This window comes from Malaclemys terrapin, chromosome 6 (genome assembly GCF_027887155.1).
Source record: "Malaclemys terrapin pileata isolate rMalTer1 chromosome 6, rMalTer1.hap1, whole genome shotgun sequence".
In the NCBI taxonomy this organism is placed as follows: Eukaryota; Metazoa; Chordata; order Testudines; family Emydidae; genus Malaclemys; species Malaclemys terrapin.
In genome coordinates, this window is record NC_071510.1 from 131,836,528 (window position 1) to 131,855,680 (window position 19,153).

General features: G+C 62.6%; 1 protein-coding gene across 4 annotated transcripts in view; it reads right to left on the bottom strand.

Moving 5' to 3' along the window:
* ATOSB (atos homolog B) overlaps positions 1–19,153 on the bottom strand; it is a 79,752-nt gene that overhangs the window by 4,872 nt on the left and 55,727 nt on the right. For 3 of the 4 annotated variants that reach the window (XM_054032182.1, XM_054032184.1, XM_054032185.1), the window contains 7 exons: positions 13,004–13,138; positions 12,258–12,457; positions 10,395–11,756; positions 7,754–7,812; positions 7,281–7,386; positions 5,829–5,987; positions 702–770 (listed from right to left, as the gene is read on the bottom strand). In XM_054032182.1, the coding sequence (XP_053888157.1) occupies positions 702–770; positions 5,829–5,987; positions 7,281–7,386; positions 7,754–7,812; positions 10,395–11,585 (1,584 nt within the window). In that variant the 5' untranslated portion in view covers positions 11,586–11,756; positions 12,258–12,457; positions 13,004–13,138. The remainder of the gene's footprint in view (positions 1–701; positions 771–5,828; positions 5,988–7,280; positions 7,387–7,753; positions 7,813–10,394; positions 11,757–12,257; positions 12,458–13,003; positions 13,139–19,153) is intronic. The other variant, XM_054032183.1, reaches the window with a different exon arrangement.

Consider the following 19,153-nt stretch of genomic DNA (forward strand, 5'->3'; position numbering starts at 1 on the left):
AGGTCGACATTGGGGTCCCTCATCCCCCAAATCCATGTTGCAGATACTGCCGTCATGCCCAGCAACTCCTCACCCCTTCCCTGGCCTCGATCCCCAGCTCCCCCTGCAGCCCCTACCCTAGCAATGGGCGAGACGTCGGCCGTCACCCTCATGACCCCTCTGGCCTCCTGCCCTGCTCAGCCCTGGCTGCACTGAGAGCTTCCGAGCAGCATCCTCCGGCCACTTGAGCTCTCCAGGCCTGTAAGGGAGTGGGGTCTCCTAGTGGTCTGAGCAGGACTCCTGGGGTCCGATCCCCGCTCTGACACTGCAAGGCCCTGGACCCGAACCCTAGCCCTTCTGTGCTTCACTTTCCCCATCTCTGAAGCCTCTACTCAAGTTCCTATAGAGATGCCCATCACTGTGGCATCTGAGCACTGCTCCCTGTTCTGCTCCCTGCCAGAGCTCCTTATAACTGCCCTCCTTGCATCTCTGCTCTCCCCTTCTCCTTCCCCTGCCAGCTCTCCATGGATCTTGCACCGCCCCCATGCCTGGAACATGACCGCGGTTCCTCCGGCTCCCAGAGGCTGTTCCGGACCCCTTTCTCTGGATGCTCCAGGCCCAGCTCATTCCGTGCAGCCAGACACCACCAAGCACCGCCCGGGCCACGGCAACCGCCCCCCCACCCCTCGCCGTTGTGCCGCGGAGAACAGGAGCCGACTCACCACTTGGATGGTTCCAGCTTTGGGGACGCTGTACCCCTTCTTTCCCAAGGCTTCCAAGTCTATCACTCCCTGGGACAAGGCCAAGAGAAAGCACATGAGCCATTTTGCAGCAGCGTGGGACAGCCCGGCCCCGACACAGGGCCCGGGAGTAGTCTGGGACAAGGCCGCCAGAGGCCCACCTGCCCCCTGGAAGAGACCCTCTCCCCCAGCCCATCGAGGTGCAGGGGCTAGACGCAGCCACACCCAGCGCCCAGGGCTGCCTGCCCAAGAGACACAGCAGAGAGGTGAAGGCGAGATCATCCAGTCTGATCGGCTGCGTGTCACAAGCTGTGACGAACTGGGCCTGTTCTCACGGTGGTCTGTGAATGCTGACAGGGGAGTGTTCTGGGATAGTCTGCATTGCAGGATGGGATCTGCCCGAGGGCGCATACCTGAGTGTGTAACATGAGAACCCAGGAAGGGGTTGAAGGGAAGGCGACTCCTTAGCCCGGGAAACTGAACAAAGGCTGTGGGAGGGGTCGCTGAAGGGAGAGTGCTGGAAGCAGGCAGGGAGAGAGGGCTGTGGGGCAGAGATGGCTCTGACCTCCCAAGGGGGGCTGGGCTGGGATGCCCGGGGACCCCAAGATGGACCTAACTGAGGGGGTCCCTGTTGTCTGTGCCTGCAAGACCTGTCTTGGACTGTATTCCTGTCATCCAAATAAACCTTCTGCTTTACTGGCGGGCTGAGAGTCATGGTGAATCGCAGGAAGCCGGGGGTGCAGGGCCCTGAGTCCCCCAATACTCCGTGACAACTGGTGGCAGCGGTGGGATCTACTGCACCCCGTGGACGGCGCTTCCTGCAGTAAGTGACTGGGGAGCAGTAAAACAAAGGGGGATTGACGGGGACCAGGCGTGCTGAAGAGTGAGAGAGAGACGGTTATTACCCCTGGGAGTGTGTGACCAGCGAGAAGGACTTTTGCAGTAACAGGGTCCCCCGGGGGGATCGCAGCGAGTGGTCCCAGGGGCGGAGGAGTCTGCAGCTCGACCCTGGCAGAGAGGCGGTGACCTCGAGAAGGGCTGGCACACTAGGGGGCCCCCTGGGAACTGTGGGGAGCTGTGAGCACACAGGCCGGTGAGTGGCCAGCAGGAAGATGTATGCCAAGCGGCTTAAGAGCGACCTGGTGGAGCTGTGCAAGCAGAGGCGGCTGCGCATTGGGAGGCTCACCAAAGAACAGCTCATTGCCCAGCTGGAGGCGGAAGATCGCGCGAATGAACTGATCCCTGTGTCTCAGGGAAGCAGCCTGGCAAATGCAGCGCAGGCACCAGTGTCTGTCCCAGCTGGGAGTGGTCAGCCGGCTGCTGAGGGCTTCCCGAGACCCCTCCTTCCTATGCCTAGGGGAAGGGTGGGGAGGAGCCCAGCAAATACCGAGGGCGCCGTGACCCCCCCGGCCAGCAGGGGGTCCCCCCGGCGAAGCTCGCCGGCCAGCAGAGGATCCTCCCGGCGGCGTTCGGCATCCGGGGAGCGGAATTGACTGGAATGGGAGAAAGAGCTAAAACTGAGGGAGCTGGAGGATCGTGAACAACAGAGACAGCATGAAGAGAGACAGCGTCAGCATGAACGGGAGGAGAAAGAGAGACAGCATCAGCGTGAACGGGAGGAGAAAGAGAGACAGCATCAGCGTGAAGAGAGACAGAGACAGCATGAACGGGAGGAGAAAGAGAGACAGAGACAGGAGAATGAGAGACAGCATCAGCGTGAACTGGAACTGGCGAGACTGAGGGGCAGCGAACCCCCGGCTGCGGTGAGTGAGGGGGGACCCAGGACTGCACGGAGCTTTGATAAGTGCATCATGGCCCCATACAAGGAGGGGGAGGACATGGATGACTTCCTGGAGGCCTTTGAGACGGCCTGCGAGCTGCACCAGGTTGATCCCGCGGACAGACTCCGGGTCCTTACCCCCTTACTGGACCCCAAAGCCGTGGCATTGTACCGCCAACTGGAAGAGGCAGAGAAAGGGGACTACGAGCTATTCAAAAAGGCCCTGCTACGGGAGTTTGGGCTGACTCCTGAGATGTACCGGGAAAGGTTCCGGAATCAGGATAAAACCCCTGAGATCTCATATCTGCAACTAGCCGCCCGCATGGAAGGATACGCCAGCAAGTGGGCTGATGGGGCCCAGACGAAGGAGGACCTGGTCAAACTGCTGGTACTGGAGCAACTGTATGAGCGGTGCCCATCTGACCTGAGGCTGTGGTTGGTGGACAGAAAGCCAGAGAACCCGCGACAGGCAGGCCGGCTGGCCGATGAGTTCGTAAAGAGCCGGTCAGGAGATAAAAGGGAGGAGTCCCAAAGGAGCAATCCCACCACAACGCAGAGAGAGAGTCACCATGGGACCTCCCCGTGGGAAAATACAGAAAAACCCCATCAGAGGGGAACATCCGGCATCAGGACCATCCGACCCACTCAAGGGGACCCATGGGACATGGGCTGCTACCACTGTGGCCAAAAGGGCCACATACGGGCCCAGTGCCCCACGCTCAGGGACAGACTGAGCAGGCCGAACCCACAGAGGGTTGACTGGGTAGAGACCCAGCCCGGCGAGAGGCAGCATTCCCAGGGAAGGGGGGCTGGCAGAGTACCACCTGCTAAGGAGGGAGGAGAGCCCCAGGCTAGCTTCTCTGGGGGGCCAGATGCTCCGGATTCAAAGTTCTCCGTTTACAGGGTTGGCGCGGGGCTGTCCCTGCGGAGCGAGTGCCTTGTTCCCCTGGAGGTGGAGGGGAAGAAAGTTTATGGTTACTGGGACACGGGCGCAGAGGTGACACTGGCCCGGCCCGAGGTGGTGGCCCCAGATCGGGTGGTGCCCAACACCTTCCTGACCCTGACCGGGGTGGGCGGGACCCCATTCAAGGTTCCCGTAGCGAGGGTACACCTGAAATGGGGGGCCAAGGAGGGCCCCAAGGACGTGGGAGTGCACCACCATTTGCCCACCGAGGTGTTGATGGGGGGGGACCTAGAGGACTGGCCAAGCAGCCCCCAGACCGCCTTAGTTGTGACCCGCGGTCAGAGCCGGCAAGGGGCACTGCCCCCTGGCCTTGGGGGGGGTGCTTTGCCTGAGGCGCGGGACCCTAAGCTGGTGGGGAGGGAACGCCCAGGGACGCGGCTCAGGGAGGCTGCAGCTTCGGACCCAGCGGGCGAGAAAGAGCAGGTGGCCATCCCTGTCCCAGCTGCTGAGTTCCAGGCCGAGTTACAGAGAGATCCCTCCTTGCGGAAGATAAGGGACCTAGCCGACCTCAATGCGGTACAGACCATGGGACGAGGTGGCCGGAAAAGGTTCCTGTGGGAGAAGGGGTTCCTGTACCGAGAATGGGCTCCCCCAGGGAAAATGGAGTCAGGGGGGATCAGGAGGCAGCTGGTGGTACCCCAGAAGTATCGCCGCCAGCTGCTGTGCCGGGCCCATGACATTCCCCTCGCAGGGCACCAGGGAACCTGGCGTACCCAGCAGAGGCTGCTACGGAGCTTTTACTGGCCTGGGGTCTTTGTTACTGTCCGACAGTACTGCGGATCCTGTGACCCCTGTCAGAGGGGGAGGAAGGCCTGGGACAAGGGGAAAACAGCTTTAGGACCCTTGCCCAGCATAAAGGATCCTTTCCAGAGGGTGGCCAAGGTTAAAAGGGCGGCTCTGAACCAAGAGAGCCCAAAGCACAGACCTCCAGACTGGAGCGCTGGGAGAAGACCACAGCCCAGTTGGAACCCCAGAGGTATGGGGGTGGGAAAAGGGCGCAGGCCGCATAAACCTTCCCACATGCGAACTGCGAGTGCCATCAAGCACCCCCGACCTAAGGGGGGGCGTGAAACTGGAGGGGCCTGGTGTAATTCTCACCAAGGAATGGGAGGGATGCGGGGGCATCCATGGGAACGGGGGTAGGTTCGAACTTCCCCGGGTCACTGGCTAAAGTGACCCTGCTCAGTTCGGTCTCGAAGGGGGGAGAGATGTGACGAACTGGGCCTGTTCTCACGGTGGTCTGTGAATGCTGACGGGAGTGTTCTGGGATAGTCTGCATTGCAGGATGGGATCTGCCCGAGGGCGCATACCTGAGTGTGTAACATGAGAACCCAGGAAGGGGTTGAAGGGGAGGCGACTCCTTAGCCCGGGAAACTGAACAAAGGCTGTGGGAGGGGTCGCTGAAGGGAGAGTGCTGGAAGCAGGCAGGGAGAGAGGGCTGTGGGGCAGAGATGGCTCTGACCTCCCAAGGGGGGCTGGGCTGGGATGCCCGGGGACCCCAAGATGGACCTAACTGAGGGGGTCCCTGTTGTCTGTGCCTGCAAGACCTGTCTTGGACTGTATTCCTGTCATCCAAATAAACCTTCTGCTTTACTGGCGGGCTGAGAGTCATGGTGAATCGCAGGAAGCCGGGGGTGCAGGGCCCTGAGTCCCCCAATACTCCGTGACACAAGCCACCACCACCCACGAAACCCAACAACCGAACTGGAGCAGAGCGTCACGGCCCACGGGAGTCAGGACGTGTGCGCCACAGGCAGAGAACAGGAAGGCCTGAGACCCCCACAGTGGCCAGGAATTGATGCAGGATTCTGGCCACAGGCTGGGGAGGAGCTGGCAGAGGGTCTCCCCTCCATTAGTGCCCTGTAAGGTGGGGCATTTCCCCCCCTGACAGGTGGGGGGTTCGGAGTTCACGGGTACCGGACTCACTGCTCTGCACCTAGCGCCAGCCCCTGGGTGCGGAAATCCAGCCCATGGGCGACTGGTGGCCCACTGGCTTCTATGCTGCTACTCACAGCTGACAATACAGAGGGGCAGCCCAGGGCGGCTCCAGGTCCTGGCATGTCCTGCCAGCCAAGAATACGACGTGACCGGCCAGTCACCTTCCAGCCCTCCATTTCTAGGCCTCTAATCACAGCACAGGCAGCCCCCACCCCACCATGCCAACCCCCTCCCCCAGAGCGGTAACAAAGCCAAGCTGAGGAGTGCATCCCGAAGTCATGGGCTCGTCTCCCGCACCGGCAGCCCCTGGCACGTGCAGTCTCTCTCAGCCTGCTCCATTTTGCACTGCCCCTGCTCTGCCTGAACAGCCTGTTCCACCCCGTGCCAGCGAGCGCCCCACGCCCCCAGCCCCTGCCCAGCAGCGTACCAGGAAAGGCGAGGGTGCGCTGTGTTCCGAGATGTCGAAATAGGTCACGTCGACGGGTAAGGTGGCGTGTTGGGGGCAGTAGGAGCCGCTGGCCCCAATCTCCGCGGTGAACCCTTCAATCCTGCCCGACGGGGCGAAGCGCCCCTTCAGGATGGACTCCTGGGGAGAAGAGAGGAGGGAAGGGCGCAGCCCTCACGTGCCAATTCTGCTGCTAACCCGGAGCCTGGCCTCTCTGCGCTCCAGTCCCAAGCCAGCAGGGTCCTGCCAGGACTGTGCCCTGCAGCCCAGCCCTATGGGTACACTCACGGTGGTATCCCAGCGACCTGACCACTTCCATCGGGGATCTTACGGTAGTGCCCGTCCGCACAGGCTCCGAGCACGCCCGTGGGCATTAAAGACCCAGGGCACTCTGCGCAAGTCAGGTCCTGGGAGAATCTACACGACTCCTCCTGCATCCCTCTTCAGTTTCAGCTTGATGCAGGATGCTTTCGTGTCCTGGCCCAGACTGGGGGGTAGGGTTGCTGTGCACTGTTAAACAGCTGCTGCACTTTGCCCCAGAGGTGGTGGCACTGCAGCAGTGGGAGTGGCCCGTGCACTGCAGGGTGTTGTGGACGTGTGTCCATAAAGCACCTCCAGGAGGAGAGACCACAGAAGGCCACAGATTCAACGTGGACTTTAATCCCCCAGCGTCCCAGACCCAGCTGGGGGCAGTAAACCCAGCAGGCCAACTAGGACAGAGCTCTCAGCGAGAAACGGGAACTAGACTTCCCCATCCTTGGGCTGCTAGCTCTCAAGGGCAGCCGGAGCCTGGAGGCTTCTTTAGCCACAAGAGGTGAAGCTTTCAATGTTGTACCCCCCACTCCAGCCACCTGGCCTAAGCCTGTCCCATACACCTCCCTCCCCCGAGGGCCCACGAGGCTGCCAGCGAGGGAGCCAGTCAGTGCCCAGGGGGCTGCTGTTTCTGATGTGGGCACCTGCCCCTGGAGCTGGGCTGAGGCCAGCCTGTCTGATGGGCCGTGCCCTGCGCCAGGAGCAGGGGAAGAGAGGGCGAGTGCCAGGCCGGGGAAATGCTGGGGCAGACTGCGGCTGTAAGGTCAGTTCTGCAGCAGCCTCTCCCCTCATCCGACCTGGGAAGGGCAGAGACCTGGGGGACGGGGCAGCCCAGCCTGGGATCTCATAGGGCCAGGAGCGCCCTCACACACACTGCCTGCTGGGCCGAGCTGTCCCTCAGGGGCACGCTCTGAAGCACAGACCCCGGGGACACGCTCTGAAGCACAGACCCCGGGGACACGCTCAAGACCACGACAGCACCACGGGGAGGGAGAGGAACACGCAATTCCCACCCTAGGAGCCACACAAAGGCAGCCAGTACCCTAGGGGGGCTCAGTCCCCTCCCATCCCAGAGGGGCTTTCTCCCCCGTCCCGGGCCCTGGGCCTCCAGGCTGTGGTTACCTCAAAGTTCCCCAGCAGAGCATGGCTGATGGAGGTGGTGGCCCAGGAAGCTGCAGAGGGCCGGGTGCCCACAGGCCCCTTCCGGAGACTGCTGCGGAGATGTCTCCTTCAAAGAGAAGGCAGCATCAGTGCTGGTCTCGGGCAGCCTCGGGCTCCCACTCCCGTTGTCCCCAGAGGGTCACCTGCCCCTGTCACTGGACCCCCCGAGCGCACAGCTCCCCACAAGAGGCAGGCAGGATCCACCCACCGGCTACCGAAGGGTCCAAGGGACTCCAGGTGGGAGGGGGGCTGGGGAGGGTCTGTGCGGATGCACCCTGTCCCAAACAGAGGGTCTGGGCATGGGAGGGCAATCGCCCCAGGAACCAACCCCTGCGCCAGGGAAGAGAGGGGCAGCCCCCTCGCCCACCGTGCCCGGGGCCCCCGTGGCTTTGCCCTGACCCCGGCAGGGGCACGAGGCAGCTCAGGACACTCACGATTTCAGGCGCAGCCCACGCTTTAGCCGTCGCCCCACCGCCGTGCCACCTGCTGAGCTCTAGGGAGACAAGAGGCCGAAGAGCTGTATTAGGGGCAGCAAACGGGCCAACTCCAGAGCACCCACCAGCCCTCTCCCAGTCCAGGGCCCGCACCCACCAGCTCTTCCCATCACACACGTCAGCACCTGCCTGTCCCAGCTGGCCCCGAGAACACCCTCTCCTCCCTCAAGCAGCTCTACCGACAGGACACCGGACTGTCACTCATGTCCTGTGCGCACCATAAAGCAGCCGCCACGTTCCACTCAGAGGTGGCTGCATGGTGGTGTCTGCTGGGCCCACTCCCCGCCCCCTCCCTAGATGAGAGAGACAGGGGGAGAATGGCCAGGGGCTGGCACTGGGGCTGCCTTAGTCCTGAGTGACCATCCCTGACTGCCCATTAGAGCTACAAGCTCCCCCATCCCCTCAGAGTCCCCACACCAAACTGCAGTCTCCCACACCCCTTCCGCCTCCCCCCTCCACACAGGGACCAGGTCAATGCAGCAGGGCTCCCAGAGCAACAGAGACGTCGGGGACCTCCCTCTCCAGGCCCACCCCTCAGGCCCTGCACTCTATTCTCCAGGGCTGGGTCCAACCCTGGTTCTCTCAGTGGCATGAGAGACACCTCATTCCCCCTCTTCGCTTCACCCCGTTATTCCAGGAGTCCCCTCCTGGGCATTACCACAGCCCATGGCTACGCCTACCTCAGCCACCAGCAGAGGCCACGGCTCCTGCCAGCCAGACCATGGAGCCACTGGAAATCTCCAGCTAGGGAATCCACCGCCAGGGCCAGAGGGGGAGATTTAACCCTTGCCTCTCTTTGGGTGGACGGTGGGCTTACCCCACCGATCCCAAGGGGCTTTCCGTGAACTCTGCTGCTCCCAGGAGCCTGTGTCAGGCACCAAGGACAGCCAAGGCCCCGGCAGGGCATGTCCCAGGTGCAGGCCCAGCCGAGAGTGTCTGACAGTTCCCCTCCTGCCTCCCCGGGCACGCACGCACACACACACACACAGACGGGGAGCTGTCAGTGTCCCAGCCCCACCGGCTGCAGGCATACCGGCAATGTATCAACAGGCCCAGCGCCCCGTGAGCCGGCACAGCTCTGACAGGTACTTCCCCCAAGCTGGCCAGAGCCCTGGACCACACATTTGCAGGGCAAGCAAAGGCACTAGGACATCGTCAGCATGCAGCTGGACTCGGAACGCCCCCCATTCACCTACACACACAGAGAACACATCCCCAGGGCCGACGCTGCAGGCAGGCCTGGAATGACACTTACCAGGCGGGGCCCTGGCATCTCTGGGTCACTAGCCAGTCCCAGGTGATTCATGCCAGGTCCCCAGTAATGCCCAGCAGACACAGCTGCGTGACCCACCTTCCCCACAGCCAGCAGCCCCTGGGCCGAGCCCTGAGAGGCTGCGGGCAGCCAAACCTGGGCTGAGCTACCAGCTGGGAGTGGCCGACCCCCTTTATAAAGGGCACTCGCCTTTCTAGGCATTTTACCTTCTGGAAGAGACACAAAAGGGCAGCACAAAACAGAGCCACGAGCCAGCCAGCACCCAGCCTGTGTGAAAGGGGGGTGAAGGTTCCAGGGTGCTGGACAATAGGCGGCTGCCTGGAATGGGGTGGAGAGCAGGGCTGGAGGGGAGCACTCTGAGAGCGGGGGGCTGGGGGGCTGGGAAACGGCTCCGATAAGGAACAGCCAGGGAGTCGGGAACGTCGCTGGGCTGATGGGGACGGGCGCGAGGCTGTTCACACCTCAGAATGCCCAAGGATTGCAATCGACACGTGCCAGGCTGCAACGGGCAGCAGCAGGGCAGAACGGAGGGGAGATGTGGTTAGCTGGCCTCGTGCTCCTGACAAGCACTAGGGTGCGTGTGCCCAGCACATATGTTAGTGTATGTGTCAGGCGTGTTTGCGTGCATGCCAGCTGGGGGCAGAGAACACATCAGTCCTCGCACCAGCACATCTATCCCCCGGCCTCAGGAGTCACGGCCAGCGACAGGCCTGCCAGAGATGGGGGCGCCTGTCCACTCAGCACCACCTGACAGGGAGACGCTAGTGAGCTGGATGGAGAGGAGACGACAGCCTGGCCACCCTGAGCATAGGAGGGAGCAGCTGGACTGGCAGGGAGCAAATCTGGGACGGGAAGCACGGCCGAGGACTCAGGCTGTCCCCTGGCAAGGGGTCTCCGGGCCCCCTTCCCACACTCCGGGCACAGCACGGTCACACCCCCCCAGGGCACCTGAGCCTCTGCCTGGCACCGCACAGACGGCGGGAGAGGCAGTCCTGGCCTGGGGAAGGGGGGCCTCTCTCTGCACTCCTGCCCCGGGGCAGCCAACCCCCACAACAGGCACCTGCAGGGGCGACTGTGCCCAGCCCACAGCGCAGAAGCCCACCAGGCACTGGGGTGCCAGGACAGGACACACCTTACAGTCCAGCCCCTTCCCCAGCTCCCTACTGACCCGACACCGCCCTTCCACAGCGTCCTACCAATGGCCCCCACCCCATCAGCGAGCCCCTCACTGGCTTCCCATTCGCTCACCCCTTCCCCAGCTCCTCTAAGGCCCACCATTCCCGCCCCAGCCCTGCAGGAGGCGCTCACCTTGGCTCCTGGAAGCAGGTGGTTCCAGAAGGGGGCGCCCTTGGCGTCGGTGCTGCGGCAGGCAGTCAGGATGGGGTGGCACAGCGGGACCCTCTTCTTCCTCGCCGGCACCACGCTCTCGTCTTCCGAACACGAGTCTGCCACGCCTTCGCCCGAGGGCAGCAGCTTCCTCTTAGCCGCGCAGCTGCCCCCGCCAGCCCCGGGGAGCCTGCTGCCCACACAGGGCGTTTTCTCCAAGGAGCCCAGGCCGTTGCTCTCGGGGTCCGGGGCCACCCGTGGGGTGCTGGGCTCCTTGTGCCCAGTCAGCGGCTCCCCTTCTCTACCAGCCCCGTTGCTGTGGGCGGGGCTGCCCCCTGGCTGCTCCTCCCGCCTCCCACCCGAGGCTGCCCAGGATTTTTGTGCAATATTGTGCAAATCAATGTCAAGTAGATTTTGGCTGCTAGCCCTTTCCTCCCTCTGGGCCCCGTTCCCCTCCACAGGCTGCTCCCTGGCTCCAGCCAGCCAGGGGAACTCCCTGCCCCGCACTGAGCCACAGGCTCGGGGACTCCCCAGGGGGCCATCCCCAAGCTGGGCAGGGCGACTGTCTCTCATGTGCAAAGTGCTGCAAGCTGTGTGCTGTGGCCAGGAGGAGGCAGCCTCCCGCAATCTGTCCTCTCTGCAGGCCCTGGGGCTGCCCTCCCGGGCCCCTGCCCGGCCAGGGCTGCCTTCACATCGGTGCTCCACCACTCGTAGGCCGCTGTGGGAGAAGTGCTGGGCCGAGCCGCAAAGGGACAGCTCCTCCACCAGCAGCCCGTCCTCCAAGGCGTCATCGTCTGGGGAGTCCTGGCCAGGGGGCAGCTCCCCAGGGACCCCGTCCTGCCTGGCCTCAGCCCCCGTACCCCCCCAGTGGGCTCGCTTGGGATCCCGCCCAGCCTCCGGAGCCCACTGCTCTGGGTACCCTCTCTTGATGGCCTGTCGCCCACCCCCGGCTCTCTGGTCTGCCGGCTCAGAGGAGCTGGAGAGGTGGGAGAAGATGGAGACCTGGTAAACCTTCTGGCGCTTGATCTCTGTCTTGTTGTAGCCCATCACGATGCTGCGGCGGGGGCAGCGCTCTGGGGCGGGCTCCAAGGCCGCCTGGCCGCCTGGCCGGGACAGGCCCGAGTCCGTGCCATGCTCCTGGGGGAGGGACGCCTCAGCATGGATGTGCCGCATGGAGCCTTAGTGGGCTGGACCCCAACCAGAGCCAAAGACGAAACAGCCCATAAAGCGGCAGGGAAGGGGGTACGGTGTCACGAGGTCACGGGGCTGAAGAAAGGGGGTGGTGTGTCAGACCCCTTCCCTCCGGACAAGCCCTCCGCTACGGAGTGCACTGCAGCGCCGCATCTGTGGGGAGCAGAGGGGAGGGGATCAGCCTCTGGGACCCGGCCCAGCCACCCCTCCCTGGCGCTTCAGGCTCCGCTCCTGCCCCAGGCGGCCCAGCAGGGTGGTGCAGAGGCCCACAGACTGCCCTAGCCCAGGTCTCCCCCACCCAGGGCCAGGCCCACAGGAGGAGCAGCGCGGGCCAGCTCTCCAGAAGGCCTGGAGGTGGGGGAGGGTTACCAAGCCCCAGAGGAAAGGAGGCTGCTGAGGCCTACAGGAGTCTATGCCACCCCGCAGGGACCATGCTGGGACTCAGAGGAGTCCCTGGCTGGGCCAGTCAGTGCTGGAACGCATGGGGGACAAGGCCAACACACACCCGGTCGTGCCTCAGCTAACACAGGAACCGGGCAGGCCTCAAGGGAGCAAGCCAATGCTCAGTACCCCTTTGCTTTAGAAGCCAGTGCAGGCTGCCAAGCCGTCATCTCCCCGATCACTTGCTCAGGCCGCGCGCGGCTGGGCACTCACCACCCACCCCTCGCCGAGCAGCTCTCCTGCCCCAGCAGCAGACGGTCGTTGGCACAGCTAGCTGGAGACACCTGCCATCCGGGCACCCCCCAGAAGCGGCGCGGCTGCCGAGGAATGGCTCCCACCATCACGGGCGTCGGGCTCTGCCTCCAAATCACCGCAGGGGCCTGGCTGGCTCTCGGGCCTGTTCAGCAGCAGCACTAATGGGGAAAGGAGAGGGAGGGTTAACGCTGGCAGAGGGAGCAGGGGGTGGATCGCTTGGACAGATGGGAACCTGGGGAGGACACAAGGGCAGGCGACACAACCAGGCTGGCCCATGTGCAGCCCACAGCCCCCTCGCCTGAAACAGAGGCCAGGGCACGGAGCCTAGAGCTACCCTTCCACTGGGATTCATAGGCACTGGTGGGGACAGGAAGCTCCCTCTTCCTAGACCTGGGGGCTGGAGAAGGAGAGGAGAGGCCAGGCCACAGGGAGTGGGGGAAGCAGTAGGACCGGGGGCATTAGAAGATTCACTGGGTGGGTGGAGACCTGCCATTACAGGACCCGTGGCTGACATGCCCGGCTGCCTGGGACACAGCCTCAAGGGGCACCTGCTGGCCCATCGGACCTGGCATTCCCCGTAATAAAAGGCCCCATCGTCTGATGCAAAGCAAGAAGCCTGTCCATGCTGGGGGCAAGTCAGGATGGATCCTTACCAGCTTCGGCCGGCGCACAGACCACAGGCCTTGCGCTCAGCCAGCACTCACCTGTTGCTCCAAGGCAACCTCCATGGGCTAGGCAGGACTGCAGGGCAGCAGCAGGCGGACCCCGCGCAGCATCGCTTCAGCCACTGCAGCAACGGCTGCAGGCTCACAATCCCACCAGCACGTCAGACATGGCACCTGGGTGGAGAGACAGAGACTCAGCCCCAGAGCACCCCACACAGCCTGGCTGACACTAAACACACACTACCCTCCACAGCTCATCCCCTCCCTAAAGGAGGCAGCCCACCAGGGGCAGCTCGGAGGGAGCAGGTCCCTTAGTGTGTCCTATTCCACTGGGCAAATTCAAATTGCTTCCCCCTGTGAGTTCAGTGCCACTGGAAGGGGTGGACTGAGTGCCCAGGACAGAGGACGGAGCAGACCACAGCAGGACAGCCACGCCAGCCATGCGTCAGGACTGGCAGGAACGACCCCCTGGGCAAAGAGAAGCGAGTGCCAGCGCTGGCCCATTCAGTGGCTGGCCTCGCTCCTGTGGAGGCTCCCAGCAAGGGGGCCAGTGGAGGTGACTGTCTGGGGGCTGCGGAGATCAGTCCCGCTGGGCGTAGGTAAATACATCTGTGTGTTACACCCAAGTGCTGGGACCGCTGGGCCTCCCAAAGGCAGTGACCAACCTGATTCAAACCCGGCGAGCTGCGAAATGGAAGCCAATCTCCCAACCTGGGGCTGGATTAGAGCCGGTGGCGCCTAGAGGGGAAATGCCCCGTGTCCCATTCCATACCCGAGCCAGCCAGTCCCCACCCACCGGATTGGAACCAGTACCCTAGAGACACAGAGTACACAGCCCTTCCCGACACATGGGATCAGAGTGGAAACGAGACGGTGAGAAAGCCCCAGATCCTAGTGGCCTACAGGCAATGCCCACAGTAAGACGTCATAGGAAAGATACAAGGACGTTTCCAAAAGTATCCTTGCCCCGGGCACATCCCAGCTCCTTGGCTCCGTCACTGGGATTGGAAGTTCTCAGGATCGGGGCCTGGTGTTACGCTCTCACGTTCGGCACCCAGCACAGCGCAGGAGCTGGACAAGCAGCCAGCCAGCCCTTCCCCACTTTTCTAATGGTGCCTGAAATGAACCCGGCCTTTCCGCTCCCTCCCCTGGTTGTGCACCAGCACCAGAAACACCGTCAGCGGAGCGGGGGCAAGAGCTGCAGGGAATTCAACTACTGCCACGGCTCAGCTTGGCCTGCTGGCTTCCCGGCCTCCCGAACCTAGGAAGCAGAGGGGAAGATACACAGAAGTGCTTTTTAGACTCGCGAGGACAGAGCCACGCTGCAGCAGGCCGACCGAGGATCTAAAGCGCAGTAGGGCGATGGCCAGAGGGAAATCCCAGCCCCTTTCCGATCCCCCACCCAGAGCGTGACGGAGCTAGCGGAGGGGCGAGAGGTGTGCAGGCCCTGTCCACACCTCCAGGCTATGCTCATCCCCCACCTGGCTGGGGATGGAGAACTGGGATGCCAGGAGTGCTGCAGGGGTGGGATTCTGCCCAGGGTGCCAGGGCTTGGATGGGAGGAATATCCAGGCCCTCCGGGAAGTAGCATTAGTGACTCAGCAGGGTCGATCGTCCCGCCAAGGCAGTGCGGTGCTAGGGGCACTACGCAGCTGGGGGTGCTGCCGTTCACAGGACTTAAAACCCAGGCGTTGAAGACGTGCGTCCGTTCTGACATAGCCAGCGGAGGGGAGAACAGTCAGGTTAGGCTTGGGCAATTACACTCTACATCCCAATTTCCCCCCTGCACTTACAGCTCTTCACGTCGCCCCCCCAAGCTCTCGTGCAGCATTGCTGCGAGCTGTTCGAATCTGCATGTCCTACCCCAGAAGCAGCTGCATTTTAGGTGTGTCACGCCATGGAGATAGCATAATAGACAACAGTCCTAGGGCAGACCCGGCTCAGATGTCCAGCTTCCCGTAGCGCACCCCGGTCACCAGATGCAATGCGACATGGGACCCAGTCAACACACCCACCCGTCGCTTCTCCGCCGGCTGCAGGCTAAAGGCTGGGGCCGGGCCAGGCCAGCATGTCTGCGTGAGCTTGGGGCAGGAAGGAACGTTACCAACCAGACAGCAGCGGGGGCCAGCTCAGCCTGCAAGCAGCAGCAGCTCCTGAAGCCAGAAGCCCCTAGTCTGGTTTTTTACAGCCAAGCCCGGCGAGCAGCACCAGCTCTGAGCGCTGCTCAGGGACCTCGGGCTGCCTGCTGGCCCCTGTCCCTTCCTGGCCAGGAGAGACCGGCTGCAGCACTGACCACATTCTTCCTGCAGGGGCTGGCCTCTGATGGCTGCACCGACCTCTCTACCTACGCCTGCTAGTGGCTGATCAGCGACCCCCCTCGCCACCCCCACTCTGCCCATCACTGCCGCCCTCGGGGATCTCACAGGGCTGTGCCACTGCTGAGGCTCCCCCTCCTTTCAGGCACACCGTGAAATCACCTCATTCCCATTCCCTCCGAGGGGACGACAGGCAAGCTGCACGGCAGGTCAGACCTAGGCTCAGCAGGAACCAGGTACCTACGTGGGCAGGAATCAAGCCCTGGAGGCTGCATGCAGGGTGGGCCGAGGAGCTGGGCAAGGCCAGCTGTGGGTCAGTGCGGCTCCGTCCCGGAGGGTCTGGCACTGCTCCTCCCCACACCAGAGACCCAGCCAGCCTGCAGTGGCACTTGGCTGTTTACGGCACCCAGCCCCTCCCTGCTACAGCCTGTAACCCTTATATAGAGCGAGCAGCGCACAGCACGGGGCACCAGGAACTCCCACGCTCCGCAGCACTGACAGACAGGCAGGGACAGGGAGCCGGCACCCTCCCCTCCCCCAGAGGCAGGCCTCCTGCAGTCCTGCCTGCAGGGAGCTACGGGGAGCCCCCCAGCCGGTAGCTCACTTCCCACCTCCAGCCCCGCTGCAGCACACCTGGGCTGGGGTTAACCACCCTTCCCCCACGAGCCCAGGCAGGCGGTGCAATTTCACGGGAGTTTAGCCCAAGCTGTTGCTAAGGCCGGGGCTGGGTCACACGCACTCCTCCCCCTGCCAGCTCCCAGCCCCGGCTCCCTCCTACGGGGCTGGGGGCACGCAGGGCAGCTGCGGCGCTCCTGGATGGATGCAGGGCCCCAGCCTGGCCTGCTGGAAGTACCCAGCCAGACAGGGTGTTTACATGGGCCACGAATGGAGCAAGGAGCTCCCAGCTTTGCCCCAACCCCCCCACCCTCCAAGGCCCCAGAGCAGACCCCTCAGGGCTTCGGTCTGACCATGCCTGGTGCACCCGAGTCCGGACCTCGCCATAAGGGAATGGGCAGCAGCCTGTGCTCCCTCGCTGGCAGAGCACCGCTCACCTTCCTCCCACCCCCCAGGTCTCTTAGACTGCGGATCCAGGAATAGGCAGCGCCTGGCTGTCCTCTCCCAGCCCTTCCCCTGCCCTGGGTCTGGAGAAAACGCCATCTTCCACCCAAAGGCCTGTGCTGGAGGAGTCTGTACGGGGCCAGGGGAGGGGAGTTCTGCTCTCCAGCCGAAGGGCCCCAGGCACATCCCGAGGGTGCATTACGGGTGGGTGGACACTCACACAGCTGGGGGGTGGGGGGGCTGGACTACACTACAGCCAGGGCCAATGGTCTGGCGGGGGCTGGGGGAGCTAGCCGGATCCCTGGTCTGACCTATTTATTGGGATAAGGAAGACCAGGGCCCATTGGTCTGCTTCAGGGGAGCAGGAGTAGTGCGATGAACCAGTGCCCTGCCCAAGGAAGGCAGGATTACCAGATGAAAGGGGCTGGTGGTCTGATCCGGTGAGGACAGAGGCAAGAACTGGAGAGGGAGCGTCCTTAGCTGGCTGTAGGGCAGATGTGGCAGCTACTGCAATATTCAGGAGCTTCCGGCCTGGATATGAAATGGCCAGAGCCCATGGACGAAGCAGCCGTCCCTGCATGGGAAGGGGGATGGAAACCTCACCACTGCCTGGAGCAGGTGGGAGGGAGTGGCAGAGGTGAGCACTGCACAGCACCAGGCCTTTCCGGCCTGCCGATCACTTTCTGTCCCGCTCCCAAGCGAGAGGAAGGCGTGTGGAGTCCAACTAACCAACCGGAGCAAGGAAGTGTCCACAGACCTCCCCCCCTTGCAATGCCTCCCAATGGGGTCACCAGACAGTTGTGCCAGGAGAGAGCACTCAAGGGGAGCTCTCCAGCAGCTCCTCCCAGCCAGCAGCACGGCTGGGCTAAGCAAACCTTAGCTATGGCCCATGACACTGGAAGCAGCTGTGCTTCTCCACCTGATGTTTCTGCCTCTCCCTGGCTGGCGGGCCGGGGAGATCTGCAATAGGCCAAGGCCTGGAAGCCACGGTGATGGGCACTCAAAATGCATAAGGAGGACAGCAGCACACCAACCCTACTGACGACAGTTCTGGAGCAGAGGGGCACCCAAGCGAGAGTCGCACTCTGGGGCAGGAAGGATGTTGACTGCGGTGCCCAGAGGAGCGAGACAGAGTTACCAGCGTTACACCCAAACGTCTCTCCCTCGTCACCACAGCAACGCCAGACTGTTGTCAGGAGACACGCATAGAGTAGGGCAAGAGTTTATCTGCTCAGAAATGCAGTTTTGGGTCAATCAAAACCGCTCCTCGGCTCAGGGACCGGAGCCCGAGTGTCTCCCCGCCGCGAGTGCCTGAACCCCCAGCCGGTTGAGACACTCGCACGCTCGCTCTGCCCACTCAATGCGTTTGTATTTATTCGATGGGGAACAGTTCCACAGGAGAGAGACAGAGCCCCAGCCCGAGTACCCCGTAGCCCAAGGATTAGTGCACTCAGCTGTAATGCAGGAGACCCACCGTCAAGTCTCTGCTTCCAATCAAGCAGACTGGGGTCTTGAACGCAGGTCTCTCGCCTCCCAGCTGAGTACGCTCCCCATGGGGCTCTGGGCAGGGCTCTGGTTTGGGGGCTTGACTTCTTTGATTGGTCAGGGTTCACTTTTAGCAATTGCCGAGTTCTATGTAATGTCCAAAACATCGGGGGGGGAGGGGGCTCTCTCTTTGTACACACCTGTGATGGGGTGTCCACCACCCACAAGCCCTGAGCAGGGCAATGTGGGCCAGCAGGGGAACGAGCGCCTACGGGCAGAGGAGGAGCTGGGATTGGAGTCTAAAGCGAGGAAGTGAGAGCAGGGAGAAGATGGGGGGATGAGCTCTGCAGTCACTCCCTAGCGGCAAGGGGCAGATCCAGGGGGAGCGTAAGCCCTGGGGAAGAGGCTGAGGGGGTGAAGTAGCCATGGAGAGCAGAGGAAGCTCTGGTGGTAAACCCAGAGACAGGCCAGGAGCTAGAGAGGGCGGCAGGAAGGAGCCCAGGGAAACAGCAAGGGAGACACCTGGTCACAGGCTCCCTGGGCTGGACCCAGAGTAGCCAGCAGGTCCGGGTTGCTCTACCAGCCACTGGCAAAGTGGCTCAGGCCTGGAGCTGAGATGGCAGACGGACAGCTTGTCTGGTGGGATTTTGTTATGCACAGGGGTGGGGAGGGGGGGGGGAATACTAGACTGTGACCTGGCTGACTCACGGAGAGAGCGGGGGACCACAGAGCGAGCAACTGGCGGAAGGGGCCCCAGATGGGGTGACAGCTAGTTCCCAGACCCAGCCACAAGGAGGCGCACCTTCAGTGAGTGCAACCGGTTCACAAAAGCGCACTGAGTAACGCTCCCTAGTGCCCTTCTACATCATACTCGTTCAAACAGCACTTCATTAACCCGTACTAGTGAACCTTCAGCCCGCACCAGCAGCCTCTAGGTGCACCAGTTCATGCACAACGGTGCTTTAGAAATCCCACCCATGCAGTCTGTATTACTGCTCTGGGTAGGCAGATACACGGCACCGTTTCTGATGTGTATTGGACAAGCACCGATTGACTGATTTCTGGGTACTGGGGTGTTAGTGTGTATTGGCTAAAACCTAAAATCAGAAGGGGGCAGTCACGTCCTCCTTCTCTGCTGGGTTTGTCATGTTTACAAATGTCCTGTTTTTAATAAAAAAGCAGTTAAGATGCCCCAAGCCTAGCTGGAATGTTTCTTTACACCTCACACGAAAGTGTCACCAGGAAGATCTAAATCTTTTCATTTCGGGTTGATCCCAAAGGAGTTTTTTGGCTGGGCCAGTTACCGGCAGGGCACAGCCAGACAGCAGTG